Source organism: Ursus arctos, unplaced genomic scaffold, assembly GCF_023065955.2.
Source record: "Ursus arctos isolate Adak ecotype North America unplaced genomic scaffold, UrsArc2.0 scaffold_36, whole genome shotgun sequence".
NCBI classification, from domain to species: domain Eukaryota; kingdom Metazoa; phylum Chordata; class Mammalia; order Carnivora; family Ursidae; genus Ursus; species Ursus arctos.
The window spans coordinates 18,838,415-18,864,911 of NW_026623050.1; the positions used below are offsets into that span (position 1 = coordinate 18,838,415).

The following is a 26,497-nucleotide window of genomic DNA, read 5'->3' on the forward strand; positions in this document are numbered from 1 at the left end:
CTGTGATGTCTTAGTACCTTAGGGAGCATATTTCTGGCAAGTTCCACCATACCACACCACACCAGCTTGTCTACCATCCAGTGACCACAGCTATGACCTGTCCTGTAAAGTCAGTATCTTAGCCCTGCACTGGGGTGGGGCGGGGGTGTCTCTTCCTTTGCCAGCCTATTTCAGCTCTAGGGGTAGTGGCTGCTCCTTAAATCTGCTAGTCTTATATTTTCTAGAGTTTTCATTAGTTCTTACCAGCCAGTTCCTCATATCAATTCTTCGTGATGTTTAATAATTTTTTATACTTAATTTTCTCTGGTCAAATTATGGTGTCATTTCTCTCTCCTGATTAGACAGATTGATATACCATGATCAAACACTTCTGATGCAGAATGTTCTTTTAAATATATCCTGAAATTATGGGATTCATGTAACTTCAGGGATATATTTAAATTGTTAGAGTCTATAGCAAAAAGGTAAGCTAGGAGGGATGGCATGACCCTGAGGAAGTCCAAAAAGCAGTGTGTTTGTAACTCTAATAACAGTCTTTGGCAGTAGACAGACTGATCACCGCTTCCTGATATTAAAGACATATCAGAAACTGAAGGTTTACAAAATTGCTTAATTCAACATCCAATTTCAAGCGAATTTTTGCTTTCCAAAATGAACTCAATGGTAACTAGATCTTTTTTCTTTTGCTCCGTGCTACATCAAGAATACACGCTAACTCACACTTAACTCTTCATCTGAATCAATCTGAACATGATAAGGAAAGATATGTGTGAATTACGTATTATTTTATGTGATAACAATTTCCTCCCTCCAAGTAAATATTATGTGAAAAATACCAGAAAATCTATGACAAGTAAAATCGTATTGTATACAAATGCTTTCTATGCAAATATGTAAATATCTTGCAGTTTTTCTATTGTTTTTTCATTAACATGAGTTTTAATACAACTTGTTCTAATCATAAACTAGTAATAGTACGTCTGAGAATGGAATCAATCCTGGGAAGACAGAGCTTGGAACAATTAGTGTCCTAACAGAGTGAAGGAAAGATGACACCGGTAAGCATCAGAAGCACTCTTCACTGATCCCAAATTGCTTATTCCTCAAAATGCCAGTGCACAGAAATATAGAGAGTAGCAAGATCCTCTGTGCAGAGCCCTAGGCCCGTATTGACAATATTTCCACTGTATATCCTGCTTTCACTGCCAATTCGACATTGCATAATCACTTTTTTTTTTTTTTAACCAAAAGTTTCCCTGTGTTCCCTCTTTGCAACCCCATCTAGCTGTTACCCTCTCTGTCAGGGATGACAGCCTGCAGACATCACTGGATGGTGGCTAAGAGGAGACCTCACACCAGGCCACCCTGCACATGAATCCTGGTTTTACCCGACCAATCGTGTGGCCCTGGGCAAGTCACTTTACATTTCTGTGCCTCTGTTTCCTCACCTGTGCAATGGGGTTAATAATAATTCTGACCTCGCAGGGTTACTATGTAGATTGCACTGAGTAGACATTTTAAAGGGCTTAGACGGTTATGGCACACAGTATGTGCTATACTATATGACAGCCCCCCTCTGACACATGACAAGTTCTCACTCAGCCCCTTGTGAGCAGTTTAACAAACCTCGTGGCTCTGTGGCCCTGGATCTGTCTCACACTCGGGCCTGGGGTCACTGCACATATGACCAGAGTGGGCCCCCACCATCTCCTACCTGAGACTCAAATCTTCTCAATCAGCCTTGCCTCTCAAGCTAGGTTATAATCAGAATCAGCAGGATTATATATTTGACTTATTTTTTAATCCTCTTTAGTAAACCAGGCTGAAGTCTGGCATAAATTAAAGGCTAGATAAATACTTCTTAATGGATTATATGACATCAGCAACCTGGCTAATGATTTTTTACTGTGGCTACACTTGGGATTAAATCCAAACTCCTTGACCTACAAGTCATATTCTTGCCTCTGCTTCCTCCCATGTCATCCTCCCCTTGCTCACAAATCAGTTTTTAAAAATATCCTTGAAATAAACACATCCTTTCCTGCTAGCTCTATCTCACTCTTTAAGTATTAGTTTAATATCTCACCTCCTCAGAGAGGGCTTTCTAAAGTAAATTCTTATCCTCTCTTGAATTGTTTTCTATCTTAGCTTCTTTCCTTAATTTTATAGAACTTAACACATTTGTAATTGTTTTATTTGATTTGCTTGCTTGAAGTCAGGGGTGCCCCCCTTCCAGATGCTTTTTTTTTTTTTTTTTTTTTGGCAAGTATGTATTCTGTGAGCTTGGAACAAAGCAGGGCTCAATACTTGTTCACTGAATGAATAAATTAAATGTTACCCTTTCCCTGTAGCAGTGGAAGGAGAAGGCAATGAAGGCATCAGAGCACACCAGGGTCTCAGTGTGACAGCAGTTAACACAAAACTATACTTATTGTAACCCCAGAGCCAGCAGGCTGCCAACACTGGGAATAGTACATTCACATGACAGGTGCCTGTCCTCCCTCGCCACTATGCTGCTGGGTTGTCCTGATGCCTCAAGAATTTGGAACTGCAAACAGTGAATCAGCCTCTGAATGAAACATGTTCACTTGTGGAGTAGCCGTTTCTTGCACCACAGACTAAGGAGCAGAATATGCTAGTCTCCAGAGAGGAAAGAATAAGAAAATGCACAGAGAGACACAGGAAAAAAACACAAAAGGAAGAAAAGAGAGACAGAGGAAGGGAGGGAGAGAGAGACCTTCAACTTTCTTGTTCTTAGTCCCTTTCTAAGGACTAGTACCCCTGAAGTCTCTGCAACACACCACTGAGTACTTACAACAAATACTTCTTTCTGATAAACCAACTTCTCTTTTATTTTAAATTTTTTTAGATTTTTTTAGATTTGAGAGAAAGAAGCAGAGGGAGAGGGACAAGCAGACTCCACACTGAGCTCAGAACCGGATGTGGGGCTTGATCTCACTACACTGAGATCATGACCTGAGCCAAAATCAGAGTCGGACACTTAACTGACTGAGCCACCCAGAGGCCCCTAAAACCAATATAATTTGGCTTCTCACTGTTTCTCAGCTACCTAAAGGGCCTAATAAAGAAGGGGCAGAGATGTTTCTATTGTTGAAAAAGCCAAGTTTGAGAACATCCAAACAGATACGCAAAGTTAACAATGCAGAGCTCCAGGTAGCGGTGGAAGCATGGAGACAGAGGCTGAGGCTTTACCAGCAGCTGGGTGGGGGCTAAACCCCAATGGAAGAATGCCACCTCCAGGAGAGTCTGGAGTGAGGTGTGTCAGGACGCCAGCACAAAACCTTTAGCAATTTCTGCACATAAAGAGGAAAGGGAAGGAAAAGATGAGGATTCAGAAACTGTTGTAAATCAGTATGTTGCTAAAATATAGCCATATTTTAGGGGCGCCTGGGTAGCGCAGTCATTAAAGCGTCTGCCTTTGGCTCAGGGCGTGATCCCGGCGTTCTGGGATCGAGCCCCATATCGGGCTCCTCCGCTGGGAGCCTGCTTCTTCCTCTCTCACTCGCCTGCTGTGTTCCCTCTCTCACTGGCTGTCTCTCTGTCACATAAATAAATAAAATCTTTAAAAAAAAAAAAGCCATATTTTAAATCCATTAGGATTGTCAATATTTATAGGATACGTACAGTTTTTTGCTTGCTTTGTTTTTAAATAGGGCAAATAATCACTTTGTGATGTGCCTCTCGTGAAATCTAATTTTGAAGTATCAAGCTATCTTACAGCAAGATGTGTAACTGTGAAGGATGCTGCTTTCAGCTGTGGTAGAAGAGCAAAGCAGAGTAAAGAGAATACTTTTTGGTGATAAAATACACCTTACGGATGTAACAGACTTGAATGTCTACATAAAGAAAGGAAAGAAGGAGCAGTAATATTCCACATTTTAACTTTCTTGCAAACAGCCAACACTTGCTCCCTGGATTTTATGTCTCTTGTACTTGGCCCATATTTGTAATATTTGCTATCTTCTATCTAAGATTTATTTATTTATGAGAGAGAGCGCACAAGTGAGAGGGGCAGAAGGGGAGGGAGAGGGAATCTCAAGCCAACTCTGTGCTGAGCACAGGGCCCAACGAGGGGCTTGATCCCAAGACCATGAGATCACACCCTGAGCCAAAACTGAGTCGGAGGCTTAACCAACTGTGCCACCTGGGTGCCCCTTAAATTACTTATTTTAAGCCCCCCAGCCAGACCAACTCTACCCTAATACTCAATAATTAGGTCCACTAAATCTGTAGGGAAAAGAACAGCTACTATCCCAAAAGGGACAGAAACAGTTAAAAAAAGAAATCATATTCACTTGATGAATCCATCTGCAAATGATCAGAAGAAATGATTCAAAAATACCCAGATAGAGTAACACTATATCGCATTGTACAGAAACACTTTATTTACTCAAAATTATACATAAATAAATGTGACACAGTGATTGACTTACTATCACTCATGGTGCTTTTCCTCAGAAGAACAATGAAGAACATTCTCCTCAGAAGAACATTACCATAGGAACATAAAATCCTCCCAGGCCACTAAAACCACATATATTGTAAACCTACAAATTTCATTTTATTTTTTATCTTTGATTTTAATTCCATTATAATAAACATACATGTTATATTAGTTTCAGGTGTATAATGCAGTGATTCAACAATTCTACATATTTCTCAGAATATGTGTGCTCTTAATCCCCTTCATCTATTTCACCCATCTCCCCATTCACCTCCCCTCTGGTAACCATCAGTTAAACCTACAAATTTTAAATAAATTGTTTTACCAAAAACTAAAAACATTTTCAATTAAATATTCTGCTCATTATGGAATTGTGAAAAATCAAAATTTGGTAAATAACTCCTATTATGAAACTAGTAATGAATACAAATTGTACTTATTTGAACAAAGTTTAACAACAACAAAAAACATGTAAGTGTATACCTTATAGAATTCCGTCTTTTTTTTTTTTTCCAGGCAGGCATTTTCTAACTGATTCCACCACGGTAATGGGCTGTTAGAGAGTGGACAGTTATATTTCAGAAGGACTACCTCTAAAACACAATAGGCTAAAAAAAAAGAAAGAAAGGCCTCACTACCAAATTCAGTAGTCAAATTCATGAGATCAGGTTTCAGCAAAAGAGCTGACTGACAGCTGTCATTTAACTCCACGCATCAAGGAATTTGACCACTGGGTCTGTTGTAAGATTTATCATTTATCTTCAGTTTCACATGAAGTTCATTGCCTTGCTCACAGAAGTGTATGGAGATCGACCTGGTGCCCCCTTCCTAACAAAACCATTTCACAGTTACTGCATCTTACTCCAGAAAATGTATAACTGATGGGGGTTCTGACCAGAGGGAGGGAAACTGGAGGCATCAAACTTAGCTAACTAGAAAGTAACGAAGGATATGGAAAGGGAATGGATCTGGAAATATTAAATTAGGCACGAAGGTACATATCTTCATTCGTTAATGTATCTGGATATAATGTATTCGGCTGTAAAACAGATTGTCAAGGATGTGGCTCATTTTGTTCTATACAAAGGTCCTAATACGATAACAAACTTACAATTGGCTTCGTGTCAACCTTCTATACCTTTAGGGCATATAGAATACATTTTTACAAAGTCCCTGAGCACCACGACCTTAACCCTAGTTCTGCCACTGCCTCCAGCACATTCAGAGCAACACTGGGACTTATCAGCTGGGCCACACTCAACCCTCACATCTAATTCTGACTGCTGACCTCCAGAAAAACAGAATAAAAGGGTGGGGGTGGGGTGAAAGGAAGAAAGGGTTCAAAACACATAAAGGTTTATAGTTGCTGAGATGTATAAGGAATACAAATAATGCATTCATTTAACATAAATTGTAAACTAAGCTTCTTTTTACAAGGTATTTAGTCATTACATATTCCTTTTTAAACCTGTGCTAACACCATAGAATCTACTATGACTAACTTAATTGTTAACCTCACTTTAAAACCTAATACAATTTACAATCAATTTAAGGGGTGAATGTTTACAGAAAAGTGTTCCTGTAAGTTTATAATTACCTATTACATACAAAATATTAAAATCGCACTGCTTCTGAGTATTGCAAAATGTTATTCGTTCTGTATTGTTTGATTTTTTTTTACACCAGGAATGCTTATTTTTTAGTTTTAAAATATTTCAAGAATAGTTCTTTATTTCCCCTCATGCTTTTGGCTGAAGTTATGATAAGTTATTGGAGGATATAATATCCTTAGCGAGATTTGATGCTATCATTTATTCACTCAGGTAAATATCTTGCTGAGCTGATCTGGAATTTTGCCTGGATAAAAGAATTGTATTGGGAGAGAAAAACATGGGGCACAGTCTCCTGAATAAGGTACTGGATAACAGGTGAAGGCTTATTGAAAGTCTCCTTTTTGGGGGTGGGTACAGTGGAGCGGGCAGGGCACGAACACTTTAATTGCAATCAATTTCCCTTTTGGGATATGGCAGTCTTTCCCTTAGGAAAATAATGAGTGATCAAAGCTCCAGCAGACGTGTCAGGGTTTAGTCTGAAAGCACCAATGCTCTGGGTACCCTCACGATAGTACTGGGTCCCCAGGTCATCTGTAAAATTTAATTCCATGTTCCTGCAGCCAGCGACCCAAAAATCTTTTCCCATCTCTTCAATCTTCTATCCCATGGACTTACTCAGAAATGGGAACCTCCAAAAAGGATCCTACCTGCACAAGAATATGACAGAATTCTAAGATCCCCAATCTTCGTCATCTTTACGTGATGTCTTCCCTAGTGAATATGATGGAATAGCACTACAATGATTATGTTGTTACATGGCAAAAGAGGGACATGGCAGATAAAATTAAGGTTTCTAACCAGCTGACCTTAAAATAGGGAGATTATTCAGGTGGGTCAGGCCTAATTAGGTGAGCCTGTTAAATGCAGACCGTTTCCAGGGCGCGTCGGTGGTGTAGTCAACTAAGCAACCGACTCTTGGTTTTGGCTCAGGTCGTGATCTCAGGGTCTGCTTCAAGCTCTGCACTCAGTAGGGAGTCTGCTTCAGAGTCTCTCTCCCTCTCTCTCTGCACCCCCTTGTGCTCTCGCTTGCTCTTTCTCTCTCAAATAAATAAATAAATAAATAAATAAATAAATCTATCTTAAAAAAAAAAAAAAAGGCAGAGCATTTTCTCTAGCTGGTGGAACAAGAGGACGTTAGATTTAAAGCATAAGAAGGATCCAAGGTGTCATTACTGGCTTTGAAGATGGAGAAGGGAACATACAAGGGTAAGAGTGGCCTCTCATAGCTAAGAGTGATAGCTGGTGAAGATCCAGCAAGGACCTCAGACCTACAACCATAAAGAACTAAGTTCTGCTGAGGACCTGAATAAGCTTGGAAGTGAATTGTTCCCCAGAGCCTCCAGTTGAGAGCCCAGCTTGCAGAACCTCGAATTCGGCCTCGTGAGGCTCTAAGCGGAGAACCTACTCGAGCTTACTTAGACTTCTTATAGAACTGAGACAGTAAATGGATGTTGCTTTAAGGGGCTAAATTTGCGGTAATTTGTTACACAGCCAGAGAAAACTAATACAATTAGGACTAGCAAAAGCACTTTCACTTTGGACCAGGTTTAGACCTCAATTTTTTAAATTATTTTTTTAAATTATTCTATACGTGAGATTCCTGGTTCATCAAATAAATAATTACACAGATGCATAAAGTCATAAAAACAAATAAATGTGAGGACTAGTTAGACATTTAATTCTTATTTAATAACCCTTTTCCCATCCTCATGCTCTATTAGGAGCCAAGAAGATATTTGCTAAATAGCTAGTGATTAAGCAATCATATATCACATCCAAAAAAAAAAAAAAAAAAAAAAAACCCTTCTAAAGCACTCAATTATTTTAGAAAAAATTATATGTAAGATTCATACTTTTCTCCTCTTTATCGTCTTCATCATCATCAAAATTATCATTAGCCACTGCTGAGTTTAAGTGCTAAAGTGCTTTGTTTAGCACTTACTATATATCTTATTTAATTTTTAAAACAATTCAGCAGATTATAAAATAAGGCTCAGAAAGGGTATTTCTGTGTATCAAATACCCTATGTCTCAGGGTATTTGTGTCCCCTGGTTGGGTGAGTTAGGACAGGCACTTGGACTAAGAGCTAGGAAGGAACAGTAATGCCATGGAGTGGAGTTACATTTCCACCACGGACCCTGAGGACTGGCATGTTCAGTGTTGAGTTTAAAGTAGATATTTGGCTGGCAATATGGAGAAAAGAGTTGAAGAGTTTGGCTGGCAAGGTAATCAGTTAAGAAATTTTCAATAGTTTATGTAAACGATAAAAAAGATCCCAACCTATCCATCTCTAAACTATTTTATTTTTAAATGTTTTTGGCACCTCTGAAATATGTAATTCCATGTTTTACTGGAGCCTTATATAATAAATGTAGCAACTAGTTTATCTTTCAATGACCCAAGTTCATCACTAGACACTGTTGATAGTATTGGGCCCAGGAAATAGTACCACCCTTTGGGATTACTGACTAGAACTTTCACAGAACGGGCTGTTTAGGTTTCTTACATAGCCAGGGGTCTCTGGTGGGTTCCTAATTCTTTAGAACCATCTCCTTTCCTTCTTTAGCCAGAGCACTTTTTTTTTTTATTTGAGTACAGTTTACATACAATGTTACATTAGTTTCAGGTGTACAACATAGTGACTGGACAAGATTATACATTATGCTAAACTCACTACAAATCTAGCTACCATCTGATACTATACAACACTATTACAATATCTTTGATTATATTCTCTGTGTTGCACCTTTTAGTCCTATGACTTATTTATTCCATAACTGGAGGCCTGGCTCTCCCATTCCCCTTCACCCATTCTGCTCATCTCCCCACCTCCCTCTCCTATGGCAACTATCAGTTTGTTCCGTGTATTTATAGGTCTGATTCTGCTTTTTGTTGGTTGCTCTTTTTTTTTTCTTTTTTAGATTCTATGTGTGAGTGAAATCGTGTGGTATTTGTTTTTCTCAGTCTGACTTATTTCACTTAGCATAATACCCTCTATGTCCTTTCATGTTGTGACAAATAGCATGATATCCTTTTTTATGGTTGTGTAGTATTATATTATATATATAAAGCATGGAAGCAGTCTTACAGAATATAGATAGGTCTTCTGGCATCAGCCATTGCCTTCCTAACTCAGTGAATTAGAATTAGATTCTAAATTAGACAACAATGGAACATTATGCAGCCTTAAAAAGAGAGTGTTCTGACAGGTGTTAAAGCATGGGTGAGCCCTGAGGACACTATGCTAAGTGAAATTAGCCAGTCACAAAAAACAAAAAACAACCAAAAATATTGTATGATTCCACCTATATGAGTAGAACTTACAGAGACAGAAAGTAGAATGATGGTTGCCAAGAGCTGAGGGGAGAAAGGAATGGGGACTTATTTTTTTAAGGGGTACAGAGTTTCATTTGGGGAAGATGAAAAGTTCTGGAGATAGACGGTGGTGATAATCGCACAATAATGTGTATGTACTTAATCCCACTAAACCTTGCACTGAAAAACCGTTAAAATGGCAAATTTTATGTTGTAAGTATTTTATCACACAAAAAAAGCATCTATGTTGATAAGACAGCCCAAGGAAAATACAAACGAAAGGAGACGTATCTGAGAAGAGACCCAGGGAATAATATAAAGAGGGCTTGCAGAATCAGCACAGTGAGAAAGTGGGGCTATTGGCCATCCGGGGGAGAGGATGCCACGTAAGGCTGAGGGTGGAGAGACAAGGAGTACACTGGTGACAGTGACTACAGACAAGGCAAGTACCTGCCACCCAGATGATGACAATTTATCTTGGGAATTAGGGGACCTCAAGAAGAACAGTTCCAATTGGAACAGTGTAGACAAAAGCCAGATTAAAGTATATTCAATAACTGGGAGACAAGAAAACAAAGACACAGAGTATAGACAGCATTGGGGAAAATGACAAAGATAATAGAAGCTCACAGTTCCTTGTCCAAAACATGTAGGTCGGTCCATAAGGCTTTAGAATTCAGGATTTCCCAGATTTTGGAGAGATAAGATAATGCATATATGTATATTGTATAACAGCTATAGGGGAGTCTGGGAGAGCAGACACAAATAAGTCATTTATCTGCAGGTAAAGAAAAAAAGAATATTTACACTTAGTGGAATAAATAACCTCATAGGAGTTAAGGTTTGGTTTTGTTGCTTTACCACAAACTAATATAAAAAAAGTGCTTTTGTTTTCAGAGCTTTTTAGATTTTAAATTGTGGCAAAAAGAATATGGAGATGTATTCAAAATAATTGGTGGCTACGAGACCACAAGTAACAAAAGAGATAATCTCTGAGATGAGTTGCTAGGATGCTCTGTTTACTATAAGGTAGGGTATCACATCATGAATTTGACTTCTCCTTATATCTACACAGGTAAGCGAGGTCACCTAATTCCAAATCCCAAGTTTTACTGATTGTTTTGTCTATGCCATCTATAATTAAATTGTAATGTGCTAAGGATTCCTCTAAAACCAGTGCTTCAAAGAAAACACAACTTCCTTTATAAAATCATTGATGATGGATAGCTTCAAGAATAGATCAGTCTTGGAAACATGATCACAGTTTAAGAAATGAAAATAATAAATTTTTTTTTTAAATGACAGACATAAAATAAGGAACATGTAACAAGGGGGTTTTCAAAGTAGACTTACAAATGATGCTTCTAAAAGTAAGAAAAATGTGATAATTAAAAAAGTTAAACCTCCAGTGCAAATCATGGATTAGAAGTAAATTGTTCTGTCAAATCTTCTTATTCCAATTTTTTCCTGGAGTCCCAGCCCATAAATGTTCTCAGTTCTGATTTATCATTTAGTTAATTAACATGATCTGGATAAAGTCATTATCCAAATGGATAAATAAAAGACTTTATCCAAATCATTTAACTAAGTTTACAAAAACAGTTTGCTACCAACTTAAATGATGAACTAACTGTAAGATGACACCCTGTGTCCCTTAGTGGAGCTTCTATTACTCTGACGCTTCCAAGTGGCTGCAAAAAGCTCTTTGTCTTCTCAGCACATAGACCTAGAGGGGAATGGAATCCACAGGCACGTGAATGTGAACAGGACTGGGGAAAATAGTGGACCAATCCATGCCCAGGCCTTTTTGACAGGCTGACAGTAGCAACCAACCTTTTTTGTAGCATAGGAGATAAAATCTGACATTCCCACAGTCAAGTTCTCTGCTCGCCACTCCCAGCCAAGGATTTGACCTTTGGATTTGTTTTCACCTGATTCATCCCTACCAACACGAGAGACCCTTTCCATCAAATCCTAACAAGTAAGTTAGTGGTAGAAGTTGGATATCATTGATACATTCAGATGAATAAAGTGCATCCGATATCCTTTATCTTTCAGCCAAATCAGAGAACCTACTCTCCCAGAGAATAACAATCATTACAGCCCACTGAGTCTTGCTTTTCCAATCATTTCTGTGGCAGCTGGCTACTGGGAAGTTGCTAGGGAATTGAAAAGAGGCAGCATGAGGAGGGGCAGATGGCTCCTTTGGGTTTATTTCACCAAATATGGCAGCTGTGAAACGCACTAACGTTCCGAGTGTCCATATAAAACGCTTGCAGAAGGGCCAAGTGAAGGAGGAACCACAGAGCAGTCATCCTGATATGTATCCTCTTTCTGCTGCTGTAGCATAAGCCCCTGAGAAGATTTAATTCAGATACGTAACAAACATAGCCAACCAGCACGTGACCCAACAGTGAATCAGAATGCAGGAATCAGTTACAAGTGATGAGAGCAAGTATTTCCTTCACTTAAGTAAAACCCAGGAAGATAGTAATTGACAAAGGAAACAATAAGGCAGCAGAGGGTAGGACTTAATTGGTCAAAGTAAATTTAAGAGAAAAAAGTATTTAGGTTTATCATTTGAACGAGATTCTATTGATTTTTATATTTGTTTCTGAGCATACAAAATGTTCCAAAGATATCCTGCAAATATCACAGTATGCCTAATACATATTAACATGCCAGATTTAAAAAAAAAAAAAGGTGGGTTGAATAAATGCACACACACATACATACATACACACAAATACCTGTGTATGTTTTATCAGATAACCATTAATCATATAATGTAGAATTTAAAAAATGTCAGGATGTCTCAAAATAACAGAAAACCATGTTCATGTGAAGTATAATTCTGTAATAAAATTTAGGTAATTGTTCAAATATTTATAGCTAATAAGGATTGAGCAAGAAGCAAATCTAAATTTGGGGAAAAAATACTTGTGTTTATTTTGTTAGTAGCCTTTCAACGTGGTATCTAGATTTTAAACGGCACAGGAGAAACTACCTCATGTAGGTAACTTTTCTCTTGAATTTTTCTACATCGTGGAATTTTCTCACTTTGAAAAACTATGAACTTTTAAGAGCAAATTAACATGTATGGAACTTCACCATACTAGAGGTCTATGTTCACTAGATGGAATTATAGAAGACTACACTGTGTGTGTGGTGTGGGGGGGGTGAGCATGCATTCACGTGCATGTGTGTGTGTACATGCATGCATGTAAGAGTGTCTAACAAGGCTTTATATCAATGTAAAAAAACACGCAATGAGACTCCTATGCCTCTCTTCAGTCATATGCGTGTGTGTGGGGGGGTGTATCAGATATCTACCTATGCTCCCCAACTGTACTGCTACCATTGAGCAACTTCAGTGCACCCCACATTAAAAATCTTTCAGACTAGCAGACAGCCTTAACTTTTTTCATGTCATGAAGCCCTTCAGCAGTCTGGGGAAAACCAGTGAACCAGCCCTTTTTTACGATATTGGCTTAAAATGTCAAAAATAAAATACATAAGATTATAAAGGATATCAATTATATTGAAATGCAATCAGAATGTATTAAAAACCAAGCTTATATGCTTCTTTATTCATGCATGAAATGACTAGAGCTAGTGGTGCGCCTAAAAGTTTACGGCAGTGGTAAACATAGATGGTACTTCGAGAGACCAGTGACAATTGTGACAGGATATGAAAATATCTGTGATGTCTATTGCTGACAATGTCACAAGTCTTGCTAATACTGCTGTGAAGTGTTCCCTACATTCAAAGTGGAAGAAAGAAAACGCTTCATTTCATTTAGCATTCCCTTTAAAAAGGGATTTGTGGATTGTGGAGCAAGTGAAGGGAAGCGGCTTTCTAAAGCTCCCTGCTACACCTCCCAGGGTGTTCCGTTATTACTGAAAATAATGAACTAGTAAGTGGATAATGCCTTCCAAGAGACTCACATGATATAAAAATAAATATAAGCATGTCTCTGTATACATTAATATGTGAAGGAATAAAATATTTGCAGTGTAATATATTAACCGTTCATAATGATTATCTGCAAGGGTTGGGATTCTGTTGCTTCTTCAAGATGTCTTCTCTATACTTTCTGTATTTGTTTTTTCTTTTGATTGAGCTGAAACTGACATAACGTACAGTGAACTGTTTCAAAGTGTACAAGCTGGTGGCATTTAGTGCATTCCCAATGCTGTGCAAACAGCGACTCTCTCTAGTTTCTAGACTTTTCATCACCTCTGAGGAATATCCCCTACCCATTAAGTAACCCATCCCTCCCCAGAGCCCCCTCCCCTCATCTCCTGGCAACCAGTAATCTGCTTTCCATCTCCAGGGATTTGCTTCTTCAGGATACTTCATCTAAAATGAACCATACACTATGTGATCTTTTGTGTCTGGCTTCTTTCACTGAGCATGAGGTTTCTGAGGTTCATCCAAATTGTGGTATGTATCAGTACTACATTCCTTTTTAGGGTGGAATAATATTTCATTATATGTGTATACCATAACTTGTTTATCCATTCATCCACTGATGGACATTTGGGTTATTTCCACTTTTTGGCTATTAAAAATAATGATCTTAAGAACATTCATGCTCAAGTTTCTGTGTGCACATATATTTTCATTTCTCTTGGGGGTTTACCTAGGAGTGAAATTTCTGGTTCATATGGTACTTCTATGTTCAACTTTGAAATACTGCCCAACTGTTTTTTACACGGGCGTACCATTTTATATTCCCACCGGCAATATACTAGGGTCCTTATTTCTCTGTATCCTTGGGGAACACTATTTTCCTTTTCTTTTTTTTTTTTTATTATAAGCATCCTAGTAAGTATAAAGTGGTATCTCATTGTGATTTTGATTTGCATTTCCCTGACGGATAATGATGTTGAAATCTTTTCATGTGCTTGTCGGTGCATAGCTTCCTTGAAGAAATATTTATTCGAGTTCTTCTTCCTTTTTAAAATTGGTTTGCCTGTCTTTTTGTTGTGTTGTAAGAGTTCTTTATATATTCTGGATATTAAATCCTTATCCAATATATAATTTGCAAATAATTTTCCCCATTCTACAGGCTGTCTTTTCACATTCTTTTTTTTTTTTTAAGATTTTATTTATTTGTCAAAGAGAGAGAGAGCGCACAAGCAGGGGAAGCAATAAGCAGAGGGAGAAGCAGGTTCCCCGCTGAGCAAGGAGCCCAATGCAGGACTCCTTCCTAGGTCCCTGGGATCATGACCTGAGCTGAAGGCAGACGCTTAACCGACTGAGCCACCCAGGCATCCCTGTCTTTTCACATTCTTGATAATGTCCTTTGATGCACAAAAGTTTTAATTTTTATGAAGTCCCATTTATTAGTTTTCATTTGTTGCTGTAGTTTCTTTTTTATTTATCTCTTCATAGCAGTTATGTGGTGTGTGTATATGTAGGTGTGTATATATATACACATATATGCTTATATGTATGCAAATATATTTGTGTATGTATATACATACATATGTGTGCATGTATATATGTATTTGTAATATATGAACACATATATAGTTAATTAATAAAAATAATAAATTAATAAATTAGTAAAATTAATAAAAATAAAGCCAGTATTCTCACATAAAGTCTTACATCTTTTCTGCAACATTAAGTGTCATCATCATCACCACCATCATGAGGAAACGAAGGCTCTGATCAATTTAATTTAGTGATTTGCCAAAGAGTGAACAAATTAACAGAGGCACAATCTACTGCCTCTAAATATTGGGCAATAACATTCATTTGATACATTAGGAGTGAATAATGAGTCATAAATGCAACCTGCTAATATATGAAGGATTTGTAGTAAGTACAGATAATACTTATCTAGTGCTAACTGCTATGAAGAGATGGTGAGTCTTTGAGGAATTCAAAGTAGACTGAGGTAATATAGATTGGAAAGGGCAGAACAAGAATTCAGATGTAGCAGTCTGAATCCCAGGGCTCAGGATCATAACCCGTCCGGATGCTAATTCCCACTTAAGACACTGAACTCTGACAACTGAGCAAATATTCAGTCGTTAACCTGCAAACAAAGTTCATATACACAAGTATGTACATACACATGGATATACACACACACACAGACACACACTATCCCATGAGTCAAAATCTCAAATTATAGTGTAGCTGTGATAACGGGGGCCAAAGAGGCAGAAATAAAGATTCAAAAAATAGGCAGCAAACTAAAAATACATGTTGAGTAATAACATCAGTAATTATTATAATAAAGAGGAAAAGGGCTTGGAAAAGGTGATGTAGGAAAAATCCCATCCTGTGCTTTAATGTATCCTATTTTTCTTTTCTAAAAACAATCATCCCAAGAGGGTTCCATCTGTAATCTACCACAACAAAATAACGTGGCTTTGAGAAAATAACATACTGGGCACACAATTACCTGCCGGATGCTGCATACCCAAAATCTACCTTTAACACGCACATAATGAAGGTCATCCTCTGGTTGTGCTGACAAGGCACCTGTACCTACAGAGGGGTGACCTTGATGAGAAAATCAAGCAAAACTGTCCTTCAGAAAGGTATGGTTGGTAACTAGTAGGATTATTTTTTTTTTAATTTTATACACTATATACTACAGATAAAGGCAACAAGGCAATACTCGCGGGCTGGAAAAAGACTTTTCCATGTAGTGACCTCGTGTGATGTTTTGGGTAGCAAAATAAGAATTTAACCACAAGATTCTATTCTACTGGGGAAAATATGACTGCGCATTTCTGGGAGTCTGTGCCCAGCATTCATCTGTATATCCCTCACTCGAAACAATTAAAGCAAATTCAGACCTATAGTAGAGGAGTAAATGCTAGATATTTTCTAAAAATATGGCCTATTCACTATTACTTGACAAAAACCTTATCTTAACTTTCTTAATAGCTTCATTTTAAAATTTTTTCTTTTTGAAGACTATGTATTTTGAAGCCACAAAAGAATAAATGCTTCATTTATATGGTATAATAGACTAAATAATTTTCTAACTAACTGGTACTAATTTCACTAAGAAAATGAAATTAAGAAAGAAAATTTAACACCTGTGGTAAAATCAACTCTGAAATGTATTGTCTTCTTCCTGACTTCCTTAATTTCATATGCATAGGCTTTGTTCCAATGGTCTGTTTATAAGATAGTTGTTTTAAAACACAGAATGTGTTTTCCCACAGAAACCAAGTCATGACCAGAGGCTGGGTCCTCAGGCCAGGCTCTTGGAGTAAAGCTTCCTGCTCAAGGTCGCACGGCTCAGATTACCTGAGCAGAAACAGGAAGAAATGAATAAAAATAGACTCACTTGGACCCTGAGTTCTACCCAGTCACTGGCCAAAGACTTCGGTCCCCCTTCAACTCCAGGCTGTACGCCGCATCTTAGATTTCCTCTGGACTGCAATCCCACCATAGATGTAATACCTTTAAATAGTCTTCCTGTAGCAAGGAGTGCCCACCTCCCCAGCAGGAGGCATGGGAAATGGACTGGCACCTGCCCATAACCTGTGCAGGCGTATCTAAGAGCTTCCTGAACAAGGGAAACCATTTCAGTGTTTTGGGGGGTAACTATCTTCCCATGAGCACAGGAAAGACTACCCTAAGCAGGATTCACAGGTTCGCCTCGCCTTCCTTCCCATCAGCTGTTGCTGCTGCTGTCAGAGTGCCTGCCACTAACAGTCTCGCTCCTCGCAATCGGCTGTTTCTAATCCGTCATCTGAGAAATCAGATGCCCAGAACTGTTAGAACTGTGTGTAAATTGAGAGCCAAGCTCTGAGAGATAGCCCGAGACCTTCTCCTTCAGGAAAGCATCAGCAGGTTTCCTGGCAGCCATTTCTTTTCTTCTCAGAGCTTTCCTTATCTGATTCCCTGTTTGATGGTCTCAAAAGCTGACCTCCATCTGCAAGAAGTGTTCATGTGTACAGTGGAAAACAAACCAAAAAGAGACACGCACCCCAGTGCGGGTGCCCTCTACCTAACCTGGGCACCCTCAGGCTCAAAAAAAAATCTCTGTGTTCCATCTCCTCACTGGCAAAATGAGTGCAACCATACAGTTAGTGTGGTGTAATGGATTAAAAATTATAAACTGCTTTAGCATGAGTTATTATGAAAATCATGATCTTTAAAAAGAACTGCCATCATTCTTAGAAGTCTATTAAAGCGCACTGCAGGGCAAATCCAGCCTGCTGCCTGCTTTTGTAAATAAAGTTTTATTGGAACACAGCCTCACCAACTCCTTTCTATATTATCTATGGCTTCTCCTGTGCCACAAGGGAAGAGCTTGGTAGTTGCAAAAGAGCTCATGTGGCCCACGAAGCTTAAAAACTTCACTCTCAAAAACTTCACTCTCCAGTTCTTTATAGAAGAAGTTTTTCTGATCTGTCTTACCAAGAGTTTCATTTTCAAGCACGTAAGGATTCCTTTTCACGTACACACACACGTGCGACATACAAATACACACACACACACACAAATTGCTTAATATGGCATATTTCACAACACAGGCCATAAGCTTAACAGAAGACCTTCAATAAAACAACTGTTATATTAGTAACATGTGAGAAATTCATTACACGAGTTTTCTGCTATGTAAATCCAGCACAGTGAACAGAAAGTCCTCAGAATTATTTTAAACTCAATTCTTAAAAGAATAATGAGCTCAGAGCTGAGATTTATTTCTGGTGTGTATTTTAGGGGGAAAAAATCAGTATTACATTATCCCTATTGTGTCTCACAGCAATGAGGGTGACAAAGCCGCCCAGAGTTGTCAGTGCCAAACACATTGCAGGAGCTCAAATATTAATCAAAATGACATCTCCAATTTTTTCCCTTCCTAATCAGGCCTAAACATCATGGGACATCCGGCAAATCAATAAGAGAAACTAGATGCCCTCATCATTCCCAACCTGGCAGCGCTGCATTTTTAGCCAGATGAGGGCCTGCGCTGTTACATAAATACTTCTCTGCTTCGGTTGTTTGCCTGTCCCACGAGATGAGCACGCCCACCTGAGATCCCAGACTTTACCCTGGCAAGCATCTGACCGTGCCGCCTGTCCCACGTCTTACGATTTCAAGATAAAATAGGCATGGGCTACGTGGCTCTCGAATACGCTTGTGCATTCTACCCAAAAGAGTAATTAAATGAATAAATAAATCTCATCAATGAAGTGAGAATAGGCTATTTTAAGTGTTGTGAAACACGGATGAAGTCTCATATCCTATCTTCCACATTTGGGGAAGGTGGCGCAGGGACTGACTTATAACCCACACGCCAACCTTCCACCCAAGTGGGCTTTTGGCACAGCTGAGAATTAAGTACTTTTTAGCTTCATTCCCCTTCCCCCGCCTTTTCATTCTAGGCCCCTTTCCTTCAAATCCGTATCCCACTGATACCTCCTATTTTCTTTCTGTGAGCTCTGGGGTTGTTCTAGTGCTGAAAGATGCCTCCGTGTCAATGTATCCCTCCTTCACGTAATTAGAGGAGGCAGAGTGCTGGAGAAATGGAGCAGGGAGAGGGTCTGTTCACATACAAAACAAAGTTCGAACCTTCTAGCAAAGCTAAAAGGAAAAACCCTGGAAAAATTGCCTGGAGTAGAAAATACACAGACTTATACCCGAGGCGATGAGACAGGCCCCATGAGCTCCAGAAACCCGAGGGGCGACTTGGAGGAAAAAGCTAAGGATCTACCTCCGGTTGGCCGGCCATGATCTAAGAGCCACTACATGGGCCGATGTTAAGGTGAACTCATTTTACTAAGGTCCAAGAAAATTTGTATTCATTCATTCATTCATTCATTCATCCACATGCCAGGCACATCAGTGAGCAAGCACATTCTATAGCCTCATAGCCTCTTCTCAGCCTAATTGTTTGGGTCTTAGTTGGTATTTTTCCTCTAAATGAATGAAACTATAAATGGAAAAGCTTCCTGATGCTGGATTTTCCCACTTCTACAGGAAGAGGATGAAACAGAAATCTAGCACAGTGAATGCGATGGTAGTATCTTAGCAGATGAAATTCAGCTAGGGAAAGAAAAAGTAGTTCATTCAATTCTAAACAGAACTGCAACTGCAGAGGTTAAAGGCAACCCGAAACAAAGCAGACACAGACTAAAAGGAACAGCATAAATTTATCCAAAAAAGGATGACGATGGTAAATGGTGAGGAGAGCCAGGGTGTCAGCCACGGGCACAGTGTTGGGGGTTCAAATGGAATTCCTAATGGGATGACGTTTTAAAAAACTGAAGAGGCACATCACAAATGTGAAGGCGTTTCCATAATTATCGGTAACATTTTCACCATTATACGTTCCATCGCAGGTTGAGTTATGGTTGTTTATAAAGTATTGATGTAGACAACCATGAGATAAACAGCCTCGCAGCCTCATTTGAAATAAATATTTTAGAGTTTAAATTGGCACTAAACGTGTATGCATTATCTGATATGGAAATTCCAAAACAAACTTTATAGGAAAAATGTGTGTAACCAACTACAGAAGATTCCTGAGTTAAAGTATGATATGTCCATAATGACCACGATGCCAATTATTGTCCATTTGACCACCCACTCCACCCTTTCCCTGCTTCTCTGCGTCCGCTCCGTGCCCCTGGCTAATGCCTAGAACCGAATGTCCTTCCTCTCTGACTTCCACTTGGATCAAACTAATAAAGGTGATTGCAGAAGGTCACAGAAAATAATTTCTTCCACCTCTTTCTTTGTCTCAGTCTTGCATCTCTGGCAGGAGCTGTTTCTCTTCCAAGACTTCAGAGAGTGACCACTCCTCCGTGGTTTCCACTCTCACACAGGGCCACTAACACTATTTTCTCCTCTTTTTGCTTCACCCCTAGGCAAATGGTGAGAGCTTCCTGATACGACCAGTGTCTGGGTGATGGGGGCCTCGCTATCCATTCCTTCTCATTCCCTAAGTCCTATCCACACCCTTATATGTAGCCCTTTCGTTAAAGTCTCTTCATTTGACCCACCCGGGTTAAATTCAATTTTCTGCCAAGACCATGACTGAAACACAATTTTGGCATCTATTTATTGACATCGAAAGATGTCTGACAGAAAGTAGATCAACATATTAATAGCAGTTATCTTTAGGAAGTGGGACAGGATTATTTGTTTTTATTTTTCTCTGTATTTTTCAAATGTTCTACAATATTTGGTTATGGATTGGGGAGTATAAAAATAAATGATAAAATTAAAAGACCACGTGGGAAAAAATACACGTTCAAGAAGTACTAGTGGTTGGAGCTCTTGGGTGGCTCTGTCGGTTAAGCATCTGCCTTTGGCTCAAGTCATGACCTTAGGGTCCTGGGATCTAGCCCCAGGTTAGGCTCCCTGATCAGTGGGGAGTCTCCTTCTCCCTCTCCCGCTGCCCCTCCCCACCGTTCACATGCTCTCTTGCTCTCTTGATCTCTCTCTCTTACATAAGTAAAATCTTAAGAAAAAGTACTGGTGGTTTGGCTTCCCTCCTTTACTGCCCACCCCATCAAAAAATACATAAGTAAAGGGCGCCTGGGTAGCGCAGTCGTTACGCGTCTGCCTTTGGCTCAGGGTGTGATCCTGGCGTTCTGGGATCGAGCCCCACATTGGGCTCCTCCGCTGGGAGCCTGCTTCTTCCTCTCTCACTCCCCCTGCTGTGTTCCCTCTCTCACTGGCTGTCTCTCTGTCACATAAATAAATAAATAAATAAATAAATAAATAAATAAATAAATAAAATCTTTAAAAAAAAGAATACGTAAGTAAAAAGTTGCATAGGCTGAGAGGTATCCTGATGGGGCAATGGAACTGTAAACATTTGTCAGTGCCCAGCTATTTCTTTGTTCTCACTCGATTCTATTTCCTAGGAAAAATATGTTTGGTTAGCAATTCTTCACAATTCCACAATTGCAAACAACGCAACTGCACACATTTATGTGTTTTACAGACTTAGATTCCACAAGCAGAAGTCAAGATTTTGCCGCGTTCTTTGACCGTATTAATAACAGTTAACTATTATTGAGGGCATAGGACCTGTAGGCACTGTTTACGAGCATGGTCTGTATTAGTTGATTTAATCCTGACAGGAAGGTGGTGTCATTACTCCCATTTCATAGATGAAGAGATGGACCTGCGGTGAAGCCAAGTTGCTTGCCCGAGGCCAGCCTTTGTTAGCAGGTCCTGGAAGCAAGCCCAGGCTTTAGAGCTCATTGTATCCATTATACTCAATTGTCACTCAGGTTGACAGATTACCCAAGAATTCTAAAACTCTCCTAATTTTGTGCATATTGTGCAAAAAACGGTGGGGGCCTTATACTGGTTCGCCGCTTGTTAGCAATGCAAACTTGTGCACCTACAAATCAGAGTTACGAATGCCTCATCAATAAAATGGGGAATAAAGCCGCTTCCACCTACCCCCGAAGTTGTGATAAGCTAATGGGAAGTGAACACGGAAGGCCATCAAAACTGGAAAGCAAGGTACACTGCAAGGCAGAATCATACGGCGCCCTCCACACACCGGTACCTTAGTCGTCGTCGTTAACACACAAAAGTCAAATGTAAAGAAAATAGCAATTATTTTGGTGAAGTATGACTCTAAACTATGATATTATAAACTATCCAGTCTGTTAATAACACCCAACATAAAACCACCACTGATTAATCAATAAAAATCATGCAAGGGTTTCAGCAAAATGTACTCTCAGACGCACTCCCCTGACTCACGTTCATTAATTACCTTGCCGTATTTGATAAGTTCCCAGCATCTGCCTGAAGGGTGTTACTCGCAATCTTAAATTTTTGAAAACTTTACCTTTCACACTGTACATTCTCTACACTAGGACATCAAAAGTTCACTTGAGCCACTCAGTTTTCAGTTTCCCTGACTCAACTTTTTGGAGTTTTGTAATTAATTATATTCCATTATTACTGATCATCAATTAGCTCGAAATGTTGCTGAGATGGTGAGTATGCTGAAGAAGGCAGAATTTAATGATAATTTGAGACTAGTAGGACACTAAATTTCTCTCTTGTTAATAATTAAAGTAGATAACTTATGTTTTTATTTATAGCTTCCAGAAATATCCGGCTCATTCCTGCGCACTGCTCTGTCAGCTAATCATCAGTTGGTCAAGATCTGACTTGGGCCATTGTGTTCTCTTTTCCACACACGCCTTCAACCAAAGCCATTAAACGCAGCCCAACCAAAGGGTTAAAGCAGGTAAGGTGGTCACCGCGTATTCTCTGGAACTCTCCGCCTAGCCCAATGCTTTGACGCACAAACAGATAAAAAATGAAAGGGGTGAAATTCTAATTTACCTGTTTCAATTTCCCAGATGTAAGCGGAGTCATCAGCACATCCAACAATTAAAAAATTCTCAACCGGGTGCCATTTTATCATCCTCACAGGGAAAAGGTGCTTGCGGGCATGCAGGAGGTGCCTCTTCCCCTCAAGGTGAAGGAGAGCCACGGAATGGTCACTGCACACACAGCAAATGACCTGGTCACTTCTTAGCTGTGGGGGGAAATAACAAAAAACAAAACAAAAGTGTTATTTGTAAGTAAATAGTCAAATGCTTTCCTCAAATCCTATTTTTTCCCCTAACGTAAAAATATTTTGTTGAAACACCATTTACAAAATGACATTTCTGCTTTCTACGGGACTTCTTCATACAACACTCTGAAGAGGAGCTTTAAACACCACGCAGATTTTAAATTCAACAACTCATTAGGAAAGTCAAGAGACACAAGTGAAAAAGGAGAATTCCAAGCCAAATCTACTTATAAGATAAATGAAGGACCTGACCATCACTCAGCAAATTCAGGCAGTGAGGCAGACATCGGAAATAATGCAGAATAAAATAAACCCCAGAACTAATTTGTTGCCACAAAAAGAAGCTATTTGTAGACACAAGCTTAGGCCCAAGGGTATCATGAGCTGATATTTTCCACTTAGAGCCTCAGAATGTGATTTGGTGCTGTTCCCAGAACTATTCAGATTCTAATCCAAACAGGAAACTCAGTGTAGACACAATCTAAAAGAGGTAAGCATTAGATAGTTCCAACTGAATGCACAGCTTCAAAGATACAAGGACCAAAAATAGGCTCCCAGGACGAAGATTCTTAAGATACTTTTTAAAAAGTCAGCATGTGGTTACCTTGAACACAGTTTAGGACAAAGACCATCCATGCTGGGTGCTGTGAGGCTAATGTGGGAGGAGTTTCCAGGGCTGGTCTGTGCCTCACCAAGAAGGCCCTGTGTTAGTCAGCCCGTGATGGGGGTGGGTGGGGGGCTGCGGGGAGGAGGGGGAGCAGGGAGGGGCTCTTCCACGTCTTTGTTTCTTTTCTAACCCCTCTGCTATGTGGATGCTCTGACTCTCACGAGGGCACATAGCCAGTTTCAGATGCTATGTTTAAAGCATCAGTTGGGATCCCCTGAGAATCTCCCTGTGCCCATTACTGAGCTCTTTCTGTGGGGTGCTGGGGAGCAAGTTATTTGTCCTCATTTGTTCTAAGGAGACTACAGAAATCCTGAGGGGGAAAAAATATCACCACATGGCAGGTGTGCTATATGGGGAGCCTGGACTTGTAGGATAGGGCAGACGGCGTTGCCTCCCCACTACCACCTCCTAGAGAGCCTGCAAACTCGCAGCCCCTAGAACAGAGAGCCCCACGTACTTCAGGAAACGTAGACACACAGACAACGTGCAAACATACACGTCACACGCGAACACAGACTCAACAGCCAGAGGTCGACACACACTGGAGACCCACACTGGGCCAATCAGATTCTCTTTTCTATGCATTTGAAACTGAAAAGCTAAAAGAGGTCACAGGAAGAAGCAAGAGAATGAAGCAATCACAGAAAACAGACTCTTGGGTTAGGGGTTTCTGAATTTAAGTTCAAATTTCACTGGGTCCTTACTGTAGTGGTTTGTTTTGTATATCTAAAATATTGCCTCTTATGCCCTTTCAATAAACTCCTTTTTTATTTCACTTGGTTTGGAGTTAAGTCATGTATGACTGAGGCAGAAGTAAAAGGGGTCAGGATTTGACTACTGTCCTAGAGCTTTGAGGAAAAAAAAAAATGATATATATATATGAAAAAAAAAAGGGAGGGAACTTCAGGAATAAAAGACATATCAAAGTATCCGAAATCACCATATGAAAGTCTTTTTTTTAAGTCTCTTAACTTTGTTTCACTGATCTGTCTAATCATTTGTGTTACTGAAATCTTTCATTATGTCTTACTACAAAAATACAGTGTAAGTTTTCTCTGTTTCCTCTGCAGCTAATTTTTTTTGGTTATTATTATACAGAAATAATTTTGGCAAGTCAGTCAACTGATGGACAAACTCAGGAAACTCCAAAGTTGACTGTTCATATTTTAACAAAGATGTCAGCTTTCTGGAAGCTGAATTTAAGTTTATATTACATGCGAAAATTGTATCTGAAAGTATTTCCTTTTGGTCTGCACGGGGTAGACGCTCAGAAATGTGTTAAAGCTGGTTATCTGTCAAACAAATGAAAGACAGCAAACAAAAATCTATTTAAGAAAATGTAACTATCGATATTATTATAAAAGTAAATTTTCAAGGCAAACATTATTTTCTAATTTATAGATCCCTATATATTTGAATTGCTTCTACATTGAGCGTCTATTACTTTTTATTTTCCACTAAGATTAAGATATAGAATTAGGGGGGGGAAAAAGAAAAAAAAGTAAGAGAATTAATTGGATTTTGTAAAGCCACGAATTGACAAAATCTTTGCTTTAGATTCAAATTAGTTTGTAAGCTGTAATAATAATAATGCATATAAAGATTAGAAAGGAATTCATAAAAATTATCCAGTTGTATTATGGGTCCACAGAACTTTTTTCTCTGGGAATATGGGTTAATTTCCCTTATGTTTTTTAAATGTTCCATAATGTTATATAACTTCTAAATTTATGTTAAGTTTTACTCTTTGTCTTAACTTACTCTGAAGTTCTCTGGTGACATCAAAAGACTTGTTACTGGACCAGCCTCCAAAAAGAATTTATGCAAAATTTCTTCAGTAAAGATATTCCACAAGATGACACATGAGTCCTGGTCCCCAGACACAAGCCAACTTTGGTCTAATTTCGAAGAGAGACCATGTGGGTAAAGTAATGAAGTAACACTTTGGTGATGGCCTTTGAGAACTTTGTAAGGAAGGGAATCTGGAAAACAATCAAACACCATATAATTGGAAAAAAAAATATTTTTGCTCAAGAAATCGTGCTAACATTTTCTTTTAAAAATTTTAATGCAAAGAAAAAACACATCATTAAAGCTAGGCTGTTGGTTAAGAAAATGAACGAACAACCCTTGGACCATCTCAGAAGGCAAGTACTTCCTCCTAAGCTAGGTCGAGCTTTTGATGAAGTCTGGTTGTTGGAAGTCTGCTGATTCATTAAGGATGTTCGCAAGTTAGCGAGCACCAATTTTAGTTTAGTCAGCAAGTTAGCCAGCGCCAAAATTAGCTAGCACCAATTCCAGTGCTGTCACACAGCAAAGGCTAGTGTAAAAGAATGAACAACTCACACATTTTGCTTCTACAAAAATTAATCTCAGGACTCCACCGCTGCCCCTTCAATAAGCATAACCAAGTCTAGTATAAAAAAAAAGCAAAGTTTTGCAGAACAGTTTTGCCTTAAAAAATATTAGCGATCACCTAGTTTGATCTTTGTTTTACAGAGAAAGTGCCGGAGGTGCAGAGAAGTTAAGCGACTTGAATCCAAGTGTAGAAGAGCACAGCATGCTTGAGAGCAGAGTTTTGCTGTGAGACGAATCCAGCTTTGGTCTCCTAGATGGGTCACCACGACAAATTGCTTTTCCCCTCTAAGTCACAGGTACTGTACATGAAAAACTTGGGATAATAATAGCACTTACTTCACACAAGACTGTTGTGGGAATAAATATGATAATGCCCTTCAATTCCTAGCACTGGCACTTGGTAGGAATGTGGGTATTGCATACCCTAGCTATACCAGAACAGGGCTACTGACGCCCAGTTTCTGTACTGCTTCTTACGGCATTAGCTAAACTTAAAAAAAAAAAAATGGAGAAGACCAACGACCACAA

The 26,497-nt window shown here is 39.1% G+C and overlaps 1 protein-coding gene across 4 annotated transcripts in view; it reads right to left on the bottom strand.

Moving 5' to 3' along the window:
* WDR72 (WD repeat domain 72) overlaps positions 1-26,497 on the bottom strand; it is a 214,113-nt gene that overhangs the window by 134,470 nt on the left and 53,146 nt on the right. For all 4 annotated transcript variants that reach the window (XM_057306315.1, XM_026518516.4, XM_026518515.4 and 1 more), the window contains 2 exons: positions 25,373-25,593; positions 22,710-22,905 (listed from right to left, as the gene is read on the bottom strand). In XM_057306315.1, coding sequence (XP_057162298.1) covers positions 22,710-22,905; positions 25,373-25,593 — 417 coding nt within the window. The remainder of the gene's footprint in view (positions 1-22,709; positions 22,906-25,372; positions 25,594-26,497) is intronic.